A 13,485-nucleotide genomic window follows, 5' to 3' on the forward strand; every position below is an offset into this window, starting at 1 on the left:
GCTACACACCAATCGATGCTAGCAAATAATGGACGTGATGGCCAAACGATGCGGCCGACTGGCCAAGCGAGCCCGCTGATGGACTTGAGATCAAACCTCGTCTTTTAACCACTACACTATAGGCACTGTCGTGCTTGCTAACTAACTACTCAACTCTCAACTTTCCCAAGAGATCCACTGGAGCAATTCGTATATGCCGCAAGCTAGTCGACACGGCACCCTTTTTTATCCTTATTTAAAATGCTTATATAGTCAGATCCTTGTTGCTGAATATATAACAAACTCTTGAAAACCTCACAGCTGTCAGACTCAGATAGTGTGTGGAACAAACAGCAAACTCTGGTACTTAAGCCAGTGTCAAATACATGTAGGCCAAGCACAAGTTATACCAATTTAACGTTCAGATTGTGGCTCATTTGAAAACATGTCGTAACAACATGCTCCAAGTTAGCACACCATATCAACATGCGGCAGGTCTTATAGGCTTCTGATTTATTAATTTCTTCTAAATTGCACTTAGTAGTGACATGTGAATTCAATTGTGTTATGACCTAGAAATATTGAAATATGTGTGCGTCATTCTGTTGATTGATATCAACTCCGAGAAGACAAGTCTGTTTCGGAACCGACAAGCTTTGCATTCAACACTTTCACTTCATAATACAAACCAAGTTGTCTTTCTCTTAATGCGAACATTTAATGAATCATGAGAGTGTTAAAGGCATGGACACTATTGGTTATTTCTCAAAATAATTATAAGCATAAAACCTTGGTGGCAAGTAATGGCAAGCTGGTGATGTATAACACATTGTGAGAAACGGCTCCCTCTGAAGTAACGTAGTTTTCGAGAAAGAAGTTATTTTCCAATAAAACATTTGAATTTGATTTCGAGGCCTCAGAACTAGATGTTGAGGTCCCGAAATCAGACATCTGAAAGCGCACAACTTCGTGTTACAAGGGTGTTTTATCTTACGCTATTATCTCGCAACTTCGACGACCAACAAATTGATCAGCTCAAATTTTCACAGGTTTGTTATTGTATGCATACACCACACCGAAGGTGTCCAATGTCTTTAAAGTAAAACCTTTAAAAAGTTAGGAGAAATCTTGCTGCTGTCAAAATAGGCAGTCTGTATAAGGATAAACAAATCGCCAGCAAACCCTCGATGGCAAGGTATTAAAACATTGCTGTAACCAGACATCTGCACTCAACTGCAACAAATCCTTAAGGGTGCAGACCAATGACCTTTTGTGGCCAGTATTGGAAACGAATCAATGTCCAAAGAAAATGAGCACAAAGGCGAAAGGCTGAATGAATGATTGTAATTGAAAGGCGTCGAAATAATTCTAGGTGAAAGCACATCCCCAGATAACTGCACATTTAGTTCCCTTTGATAAACTGGGTATCATCTTGCAACGGTGGTCATTCTTTAGTATCTTGCCAACACTATGCTATTGTTGTCCTTCGTCCTTCTAGGTGAATGGAATCTCAAATAGCTTCATCTGTCCTTTTAGTTCCCACTAAGAGCTCTCAAATCGCAATGTAGCGAGAATAAGAAGCCTGCCAAGACCTCATCGCGCATGGCCATTCAGATTGGACTATTCACAGAGTTATTGATTTGTAAATGATGATAAGTCTCATGTACAGGTCTAAGATTATCTCGAAATCGTCAAACTCTCATGTTTTCAAGGATTGCACAACATTTCTTTCAGAACAGAACATTACATTTGAACCGACCAGATTCGATGAGCAAACAGCACCGGGTAGCAGAGCTAGCAGGCTCACATTGTTATTGTTATTAATACACAGGGGTATTTCCACAAATCATCCCCATTATTTCAATATCTTTGGAACTGCCTGACGGTCTAATTTTACACCAAATGAAAAAATTGTTGGTATAATAGAAGACTTTCCCCAAAAAGCTGTTAGCTAAACTATTTTGCAGCGTCTTGAAATATAGATAATTAATTGAGCTTATCTCCTGCAGTGAAAACTAGCATGGCTGTTTCATGCAACATGTTTTATGTTGACGCATATTGTTCACCTTGCCTTGTGTAATGAGTTCCATAAATCGAATGTCTGATATTGCCTTGCACCACATGCCTATGTTCGCCATTTTGGGAGTCAAAATAAAGTACACCAAGAAATTAAGTGGAAATGGTATTTATGTGCGCTTTGCGTTGTGCAACGAGTTAATAATATTAATAATACTAAGTTCTTATATAGCGCATTATCACACCCCTGCCTGTTAATGGTTATTCTTTGTTTGTATGTGATGCATGCTTTTACCAGTTAACGCATAATTTATATTTTCTTAAAAATGCTTTTGAGTGTGTATAGAATTAACGGCAGTGGTGGACACTATTGGTAAATACCCAAAATAAATGTTAGCATAAAAACTTACTTGGTAACAAGCAATGGAGAGCTGTTGATAGTATAAAACATTGTGAGAAACGGCTCCCTCTGAAGTAACGTAGTTTTCGAGAAGGAAGTTATTTTCAACGAATTTGATTTCGAGACCTCCCGAAATCAAGCATCTAAGAGTACTCAACTTCGTGTGACAGGGGTGTTTTTTCGTTCATTATTGTCGCGCAACTTCGACGACCAATTGAATTCACATTTTCACCGGTTATTTTGTGCATACACCAAGTGAGAAGACTGGTCTTTGACAATTACAAAAGGTGTCCAGCGTCGATTTCACCAAACTCTTCCTAACTTATAGAATTAATCTTAGGACTTAGGTCGGGTTCAGTTCCATATCCAAATACGTAGGACGCATTGAACCCATCCTAAGTTAGGACGGGTTACTCGTCCTAACTCGAGTTAGGGTTAATCCGAGCGTTTCGTGAAATCGGCTGAAGTGTCTTTAAACCAATATTGTTACTTTTATTTGGCAATATGCTGCCAATTAAAACCAGGAACACCGGTTCAACTTGGTTCTTTTACGTGCGTTAGGCTACACAACACACGGGACCAACGGCTTTACGTTCCATCCGATAGACAAAGCAATGATTAAGTGCCTTGCTTAAGGCACAAACGTGTCACGACCGGGGCTCGAACCCACACTCTACTGAACAGAAACACCAGAGTTTGAAATTCGGCGCTCTTAGCGGCTCGGCCAAGACACTTCCACGACACTATACCGTTTTCTTAAAGGCACTGAACACTATAAGTATTTACTCAAAATAGTTACTTGGCATAATTAATACTTGGTAACGAGTAATGGAGAGCTGTTGACAGTATAAAACATTGTGAGACACGGCTCCATTCGAAATAACGTTGTTTTTGAGAAAGGGGTAATTTTTCAGTCAAATTACAAAAGACTGCAGGCCTGAAGCCTTTTATTAGGCATCTGAAAGTACAAAAAAATAAAATTGTGCAAAAATATAACAGGACTCGGGAAAGTACGAGTATACTAGTGCTAACACACTTCGGTGTATGGGTAAAAACAAAAATTAATATTCTTTATCCCCGATGCAAATTTAACATCTATTTTATGCCTGTTGGGATAGAAGTGAAAATCATGGTCATTGACAACCAAAGGTGTTCAGGCCTTTAAGATTGGAGCTTTTACAGACTAATTCATTTGGCATCGAGTCTTACTACATCCTTGCATCGGATAAGTTGGTTATGAGATCAGGGCCACATTTCATGGCTCTGCTTACCGTATAAGCAAACAAATCGGCGCTTACGGGAGCAGGTTTTTCGCGCTTACGTCAAGCGTATTTCACTGATTAGCGGGGGATTTTGGCTTCTGCGCTTGCGTACTCAACGAAACTGGAATTGCACAGCTAGCGCAGAAATTCGGCGCTTGCACGTATTAAGCGGGGAATGGTGATCGTAAGCGCAGAATTCGGCGGTAAGCAGAGCCATGAAAGTTGGCCCTGTTCAGTGGTGGTAATCAAGCAGGGACTGGTAACAAACGTCAAAACGGTTTTTTCTTGTAGGGGTGGGTCTGTCAAGTACAAGAATAAAGGCTCGCGGTGAACGCAGTTTCGTTATACATTTTGTAGTATCGAACATTCGTTGACAAAGAAAGTAAAAAAGTGAAATAGAAATATGATTTGAAACCTCATTGTCAGCGAAGACAATGATGCGTACCTCTGGCATTATTACCTCAAACTCCTGTTCGGGTTACCGCGCATGATGTTATAGACCACCGGCCCGCTCGCCATTTTTGTTTCTGCAGACACAGCCATCCTCAAAAAAATGTTTGTTTTTTTAAAGATTCCCTTTTTTATGAATCGATTTAGAAAACAAACATTTCCACAATTGAAAAGCACTACGACAGAGGAAATTTCTAACTGCAGATAAAAATCAAATCTGATAAAGATCCAATGAAAATTGAACTTGTTGTTTGCCTATGTGAGGAACAACAATGTATTAAACTTCAAAAACGTCCAAAATCCCGACCCCCTGCCGAAAGACCTATGCCCGACCTGTATCTGAAGAACGGCATTAATGGTGCACATAACAGAATAATGATTATGCAGATAATGGGCAATGAGCCAATATTATATCTCAACTGTATGCATTATTTATAAACAGAAGACAAAATGGGGCTTCGATGGAAAAATAAGAAATTACAGATGCCCAACGATATGCAAAAAAAAGCACACTAATTGGAGTTCTCGCGACACTGCAATCGGTTTACTGGAAGAAGCTATTGGTTTGTAGGTTTCACTGCAGGGAAGAACTGATCACGTTTAGCAAAAAAAAGTTTACAAATTTTGTGTAACAATACAGAGTAGGCTTATATTTTAATGACATTAAAGTCACCTGGAAATAGAATTTTTTTTCTTTTCAAACATAAGAGTATATGCTTACGAACAATAAAACAATTTTTTTAGTAATTGTTTGTCACGATTTATATGTTTAAAAAATATATAAAGTTTGGGGGCTGACTCCGCCTACCCCTTTTGAGACGTCAATCGAGGCAGACTTTGCCTGCAATGCGTATAGTAAACACACGTGCAAAGTACATGTACGTCCAAGTCGTGAGTTGGTACATTTTCTGCGTTCAGCAGCAATACACCCGGTAGGCATTGCCGGAAAAAAAAAACATGTACTTTGCAATTGTGTTTACTCTACGCATTACAGACAAAGTCTGCCTCGATTGACGTCACGAACAGCGCCCTCTCGGGTCGGGGTCTACTCTTAAATTTGTAAATAACATAAGAACTGATTTGTTTAAACCTTAACTAACTGTTTATTCACATTCCACTCATCAAAACACATGTGTTAGTGACAAAAGTTTCATTTTGAAAAAATACCACTTGCAGGTGACTTTAATGAAACGTTACACTGACAATAACTGGCATGTTTCATATAGAAATGTCAATGCCAGTTCAATGAAAGAAACAGCATGACAAACGGGGGGGGGGTGGCAGTGTAGTCCAACACTCCAACAGTCTTTTTTATTTTCTGCACATTATTATTTGATATTCTAGACTATAGTAATTGCTATACTTACCTAATATAGTCTTTTTTGCAGAGAATCATTCCCCCTTTAGAGAAGCAAGAAGGTCCAACTTCTCCAAGCTGAACACTGCAACATGTACATTTCAGGCAGCCTGTATGCCAAAACCTATCCACAGCGTGTAAAAGAAACCTGTCGATGATCTTACAACCACATGCAGCACAACATCTCACATTGTTGTTGTTGTTGTTGTTGTTGCTGCCATTGGACGATCTGGTTTCTTTGCTGATTTCGCTTTGGACTGTCAACAAAATAAACAGGCGAATTCATTAGCACCACCGAAGTGTTATGCAGGGGTGTGGGGGGGGGGGTTCAGTGTGTCCTTTGGACACCCCAATGCCTGCTTTAGCCGTTATTTACATGTAATTAATGAATTGTTAAGGCCTACATAGGGAACTATTTGGACGCCAACTTTTTTAGTTTCTGGCAAATTTTGACACCCTTTTAGCAAATCCTGGCAACAACAACTTTTTTAGTTTCTGGCAAATTTTGACACCCTTTTAGCAAATCCTGGCAACAACAACCTTGACCACGACCCACTAATAATAGAGAGTTTATTTCATAATAAAGCCAGTAAATTTACTGACCTCTCCCTGACCACAGTTTGAAAACCTGCATCATTTTCTGAGTGATTGGTTTTAAATTTGTTTTGTGTTGATGAATGGCAAAGGTGGCAGTAATTGTCAACGATAATAAACCGGTCTATGTGGGGTCCTTCATTATTACGCCGCTATTTTGTATGCACGCAACGCAATTCATTTGTGCAGTGGGCATATACCCTGCGTTTGATATTATTTCCACATCGGCTAGTTGATTAATGACCGTACTATCTGTAACTAAATTATTTTTTACATGCTTGAGTATAACGTAGCCTTTACGCCATGACCATCTGGTGCTTAACGCTTTATTAGTTAGGGGCAACTCCAGACAAATTTGATAAAAACGAGCAATTGATCATTTTTGTATACGGCACTGTTATGGTGTTGTGGTGTAATAAGGCAGGTCATCTGTGTGAACTGTAGCATAGAAACCGTGTACATTTTCTAGTCTACCACCGCGTGTGTGTGTTGGAATGGGCTTGTATTTTAAGGAAGGGAGTAATACACTCGCCAAATCCATCCAGCCTGCAACATGACTGATGACCTTTTCTAAAAGTCTATACTTATTGCACATTATTTATCTGCCTGTATCACTCATGGAACCGGGAAATATCATTTAAAGGCAGTGAACGTACCCTATTCGTAATTACTCAAAATAATTATTAGCAAAAAAACTTACTTGGTAACGAGTAATGGAGAGAAGTTGATAGTATAAAACATTGTGAGAAACGGCTCTCTTTGAAGTAACGTAGTTTTCGAGAAAGAAGTAATTTTTCACTAATTTCTTTTCGAGACCACGGATTTAGAATTTGAGGTCCCGAAACCAAGCATCTGAAAGTACACAACCTCGTGTGACAAGGGTGCTTTTTTCTTCCATTATTATCTCACAACTTTGACGATCAATTGAGCTCAAATTTTCGCAGGTTTGTTATTTTGTGCATATGTTGAGATACACAAAGTGAGAAGACTGGTCTTTGACAATTACCAAAAGTGTCCAATGTCTTTATAGAAATATTTTAAAGCCGAGATTGTTTGAGAGTCTGGGGCAGCATGTAATGATATTTAAAGAAGTTCGGACGGAATAACATTAATAACCATAATAACTGTATTTGTTTACCCCTTACGTTTATCTTGCCCAAAACAACCTCGAGCCACAACCTCGAGCAAGTATTTCGGTTGCAAGTTACTAAATCACATGTCATGATACACCATGGCTTTCACCAATGTTTTCTAGCAATTGTTTTGATGTGATTTTTACAGGGACTCTACGCAAAGTATTCTGAACACGAAAGATATTGCCAACAGTGGCCAAGGTTAACGACAATGAAGACGACGTCGCTAATTAAGATATGGCTAAGATTAAATATTGTTCCAATCAGGGTTGGTCTATGCCAATTTACCGTCCAAGTCGTTCACATTGAGGTTTTGTTCAATCATAGCGATACTTTCACAGTCAAATTGAACCTCCAACATCTAAACATTTGCTTAGCCCAGGAAGGGAAGCTTATGATAATATCCGAAATTAAAAAACTACAAACGAAACTCACAGAATCAAATTAGAATCAAAACAAACAAAAAATCAAATCCCTCGCTCAAGATGATTTCATAGTGTTTTTAAAACTAACAGTTGGTGCAAAGCAATGTAGTTGCTTCAATATTCTAGTGAACGAATGCATAACGCTTACGGGTTGTGTAAACGTAATTGAGTTCTCGACGGGACGGCTTTTCAAATAACTGCCCTGTACTCGTACCACTCTAATAATGTTAGCCTCCAATTACCCACTTGAGTGCGCAGGGCTTTTGTTTATGTTTGTGCCGTGCGGGTAACGAGCAATTATATCAAACGCCATCAGTAAAAATGTTGGACCTCGGCTACTCTTGCCATATGCGACCATTGATTGCTAAATAAGATTTATAAATTAGTGATATTTGCCTTGTATATAGAAGTACAGTTGTTAATCAAAGGATCTTTGTATAATGAACTTAACGGGTATGGAAAGAGGCTGGTTTTCAAGCTCACTCCAAACACTGATCAAGCTTATTATTAAGCCTAAATAGAAATAATATAACCACTTGATCTAATTGCATATAGGTCTGTGCCAACTAGACATCAAACGTGTAGGCCTATATCGCCACTTTAAAGTTTGACTGTAAACAACTTTTGAAACGCTGTTGTAATTACATCCACTTTTGAGCCAGAAATTGTGCAATACGGTGGTTAATAGGAATGGATCATAAGGGATAAAGCAGCTAAATAGTCCATGAGTTGTGGGACCTTGTGCCAGCGCTTGGCATGAATACTGTATACTTTATCTATGAATACAGACTTGTCATTAATATATCCATATAATTTAAACGGAACTTGTTTTAAAGCGAACTCAACTTTTGGCACCATCATGGATCACTGCAGTAAATGATCTCCATAATATTGGGCATATATAAATCATGTTGTACATCCACATGTCACCTACTAATATTGTCAATATTACATTGGACGCTATTGGTAATTGTCAAAGACCAGTCTTCTCACTTGGTGTACTAAACATATTCATGGAAATACAAACCTGTGACAAGTTGAGCTCAATCGGTCGTCGAAGTTGCGAGATAATAATAAAAGAAACAAACCCTTCTCATACGAAATTGTGTGCTTTCAGATGCTCGACTTCGAGACCTCAAATTCTAAACATGAGGTCTTGAAATCAAATTCGTAGAAAATTACATTACTTCAGAGGGAGCCGTTTCTTACAATGTTTTATACTTGTACTAATCAGCAGCTCCCCATTACTCATCACCAAGTAAGGTTTTTATGCTAATAACTATTTTGACCAATAGTGTCCACTGCCTTTAATACACAGTTTACAAGTGAAGCAACGTCTTTATAATTCGTACACATTATGTGTACATCAATAAAGATGACCAGTAACAATTCGGATTATAAATGGACCAAATAAATTATATACAGTTCATTTGATGTCTGTTTATTGAGAAAGCAATTTCATAATACACCACTTAGCAGAATGAATAATGGAAGCTAGACGCATTGATATGCTTGATTCAAGTACTTGGGAAAGGGCAAATTGTATATAGGGCCTAATGGAATATACGAAGCATGCAAACCTGTACATTGAAAGCAACACACAGTTGCTGTTTAAATGTAGCCTACATATAAATGCAGTTCAGGTTTGAAACTAAAAATGACTGCTATAAAGTGGAGGATAAATAACAAATATCGATCAGCAATCAAACTTTCAAATCAGAATGCAGAAAGGCAGTATTGAATTCCAATAACTGTGATGATTAAGTTGTAATATTGTAAATATTATAGTATTTGTGTTTGCGAAAGAGATTTTCCCCATCTACTTCAGTACACAGTAGTAGCAGTACTATGGGGATACGTTATGATTTGTTACAGCGATACCTGTCGTGTGCAAGAACGAATAATATACGACTGAAGTGGCATTGGTTGACATCTGATCGACTATTATTTATCATGGTGCAGCAGTGTACATATTCACATGGCATAGGAATTAAAGTAGAGCATGCAGTAGACGGTATACGTTGTGTACATGTACTTACCCACATCACATCCAGCCACTGAGTCAATAGTTTGCGCCATGATGGGTTGTGTTCGGTGCTAAAAATATCTTAGCAATAAATAGTCAACGGAGGCGTACACCGATCCTCCCCTTGCTGCTGAATCTTTTGAAGAGGTTAAACAAGGTTTTATTTGACTGTATATTTTGTTCAGATTAACACGTTGGGTTTTTCTTGTGGTTTGTTTTGATACTGTTGGATGCATGTGCCACTATGGATGGGTTTGTTGATTTGCTGCTCACACGGGCCAATATAGCACCATCACTAAGGCGTCGGGGATGCCTTTCCAGCTAGAGCGACCAGCAGGCCCGATGGCACACCTCACGACCTCTTCGATAGTTTGTTGATGGTCCAAGTAAAATATGCAAGTGATTTCCTTTGGGTGTGTATGCTGATGCAGTGGGATCCCAGAGCTCACCAATACATTATATCCATAGGCTCACAATGCAAGGCAACGTTCAACGTTCGTAGAACTTATGGATGGTTGGTTTACAGTTACTGCCTGCACGTTACGGCTGTACTACTTGTGGTGAGCATAGCTTCGTTCTCTCAGTACCTCGATGAGTTGACGGCACGTCGTTCCAGTGCAATGAGTGCAGCTAGCTCACGTGTATATCAGGCTCAACGTCTACCTGTCGGCGGAAAACATGCAGTTTGTTAAGATGTATGTCTCGTCAATGCCCAATTATGAAGCTGTTCCATAAACAGAGAAGCTTCACACAAAAAACAAGTTGATATAGAATAGCCGTGTGTTGTAAAAACTGCTATAGAGTGTGGAGCGCAGGCATCCTATCCCGTAGTTGCTACTCACTGATGTGACGAATGAATAACTGGTGAGTGCTTGATGAAAACAAAACGCAGTGCGCTTGTATGAGGTGGAGAAGGTAATGATTACACGGCAGGCAGTGGCGGGAAATGGGGCAGGCAGCCAAGCCGTGTTGTGTGTACACACATCTAGTCAGTGCACGCTGAGTAATGAACTTGCCAATTTCAGGGCAAATCACATGTGGTTTAGGCTGGCCCAACAAAAGAAGGCTTTCAACGAGAAATAAATGGCCGCATTTAATATGTCATGTGTTATTATAGTTTCCCCCACTCATTCGTACGGAAAATGGAAGCGTCCACTGTGGTGTGCGGGTCACAACACTTACAGTAGATAATAGCAACCAAGATGAGGGGATATGTTGTTATTTCGCTGAGTACAGTTGTTTCAACAATACCTGCAAAAGCTGCAAGATTGAAACGTCAGTGATTAACAACAAAATGTGGATAGATGTAATGAATGCGAGGCTTGCTGTAGGGGTTGGTGCGTTGATGCTAACGATGAAATTGCACGTGGGATGATTTGATGTATAAGTTATGAATGGCACGACCAACAATAGTTAATGAGTCTGGCAGCTTTCGCATAGAGTCTTCACCACTCGACAACGTAATCAATTACACTCCGCCACTCTTCAATAATCACTCTCTCTCTCTTTTTTCTTCTGCCATTTACGAACCCAATTATTCGTTCGATTCTAATATCTTCGACCATTTAATGCCGGATAGGGAAACAGCTGCGCGCAACGGCATTCTTCCATCAATAAGGAAATGAAGGTACGTGATAGCTGTGGCAAGGCAATGGCGGACTGGCCGAACACTAATGCAATTTCGCTCCTTAGATTAAAGCTCCTCTTACTATTATGGGTTCTTGTGATAACTTAAGGTCCGACAAACAGGAGATTGTACCTTCCGGCATTTTCTTTGTTCATTTCCATCCTCAATATCAATCAGACAAAGTGTCTGTCATGTCTTCATTCACACAAAGTCATTGCATGCTTATCCAATCTCAAACTTTATTGTTTTTGGAGGTAAGGTGGACAGTAGTTGTAAAGTTGATTTAGGTAAAAAATCGCTCTAAAAATCATGAATATTTCAGCTTAGTTATTTACAACGACTAGTAGGTCGAAATCATCGCCAATTATGCTACATTTTCGACAGTACGTCATTTCTGCAAAATGACACGACAAAACTTTTTTCACCATCTGATATTATAAATAGGTTGGTATTGAGTTACTGATATTGTAGAACTATATGCGATCTTTCCGAATCTCATCTCCCTTCATTATTGCTGGCTTACCCACTGCATTGGTAATGCATAAAATAACAAACCTGTGAAAATTGAGCTCAATCGGCCATCGAAATTATGAAATAATAATGAAAGAAAAAACACCCTTGTCTCACGAAGTTGTGTGCTTTCAGAATCTTGATTTCGATACCTCAAATTCAAAATCTGAGGTCTCGAAATCAAATTCGTGGAAAAAATACTTCTAGAGGGAGCCGTTTCTCAGAATGTTTTTTTACTATCAACCTCTCCCCATTACTCGTCACCAAGAAAGGTTTTATGCTAATAATTATTTTGAGTAATTACCAATATAATGTTTGTACAATAAGAAAAGTCAATAATGTATACTGGAGTATGTTTTTATTTATTGAGTGTTGTATTATTTACGCGGAAATCTTTACATTAAATAACTTTGTTATTGTTATTTTTATTTATATATATATTAGACTACGTATGTTTGGTCATGCTATAAGCAGTCTGATATAACCCAATTCTGGGGATAGTAAAGCTGTTTACTAGAACACAATGTTGGTAAGTATTATTGTCAACGAAGATCAAGAACATTTGACTGCGTATAGGCTTTAAATAACATGCAGTGGCGACAATTTATGTCCGTGCACACCCCCACCCCCACCGCACAGTTTGAAATCTTTACTTTTTAGGTTTAAACATTCCAGAGTAAAATAAGCTTCGATGTGAACATTTGAATGTTTTTAAAATTAAATTTTACACGGAGTTAAAATTGCTTTGTCGAATTATCAATAACAATAGGCTAGTAGGCTTAAATGGCAAGAAAGAGCGCTAACAAGGGGCCTGTTCAAGAAAATGGAAACTTACGTTTTAATTGGCTAGTAGTGCCCACTATACAACAATTAATGGCACACTTCTCGCCCTTCCATAGGCCCCTCCCCGAAAGGCTCTGATAACACGCGAGCGTTCATGATTTGCGTTGTTGCGTTGTTGTTACTTATGGTAAGCGGTGGTTACGGTGATATAGTGACGGTGTCCACCCCCGCGCCCCCCCCCCCCCCCCCCCCCCCCACCTTCGTCAGAATCTTAACAACCCCTCCCCTCTTCATAAAATCTACGTGGAAAAAGAACTATAAAGGATTTGTTTTGTTTTCGTAAATAAAACATTTTATGCATAACATGAACTATTTAATACCTTTCAAAATTGTGTACATGTATGTACCGGTGTGCTTCAGTATGTCAACCAATATTCTAAAAGCGCGCTTTATAATTTAGGCCCTGTCTCCATGATTTCTCATGGTAAAACACAAATCGCTCCCAACTTATGTCTTAGCCCCCCCCCCCCCCCCCGTAATTGTAAATCATTGTCAAGGACCACTCCGTAACCATAAAACGTCTGCATTCATGCTTCATTATTATATTGGTCTGCAGTAGGTCATGATGGTGTAGCAATTCTTGAGATTTAAAATTAAACGTTTTAGATTTGAATTAAACCGTGTTTAGGCCCACATCAATTAAATATCGCGCTATAATTGGACAGGTTAAACAAAATCACTATAGGTTGAGTGAGTTGGTTTACTCTGTTGTTTTTGACGACATATTATTTATGTTGTTTGTTTTGACTATTCCTTTAGGTATTGCCTTTAACAAGAGATAGGCCAAATGGTTTGGATTGGGCAGTCACATAAGAGTGCAACACACTAATTAAACTATATGCTAAAATATTCAAAATTACTCC

The 13,485-nt window shown here is 38.9% G+C and overlaps 1 protein-coding gene across 3 annotated transcripts in view; it reads right to left on the reverse strand.

Annotated features, from left to right (window-relative positions):
* LOC139948259 (LIM domain transcription factor LMO4.2-like) overlaps window positions 1–13,485 on the reverse strand; it is a 64,165-nt gene that overhangs the window by 17,986 nt on the left and 32,694 nt on the right. For 2 of the 3 annotated variants that reach the window (XM_071946354.1, XM_071946356.1), the window contains exons 3-4: window positions 9,656–10,305; window positions 5,475–5,721 (exon numbers count right to left, since the gene is read on the reverse strand). In XM_071946354.1, the coding sequence (XP_071802455.1) occupies window positions 5,475–5,721; window positions 9,656–9,695 (287 nt within the window). In that variant the 5' untranslated portion in view covers window positions 9,696–10,305. Of the gene's footprint in view, window positions 1–5,474; window positions 5,722–9,655; window positions 10,754–13,485 lie in introns of those variants that run through there. The other variant, XM_071946355.1, reaches the window with a different exon arrangement.

This window comes from Asterias amurensis, chromosome 15 (genome assembly GCF_032118995.1).
Source record: "Asterias amurensis chromosome 15, ASM3211899v1".
Lineage (NCBI taxonomy): Eukaryota > Metazoa > Echinodermata > Asteroidea > Forcipulatida > Asteriidae > Asterias > Asterias amurensis.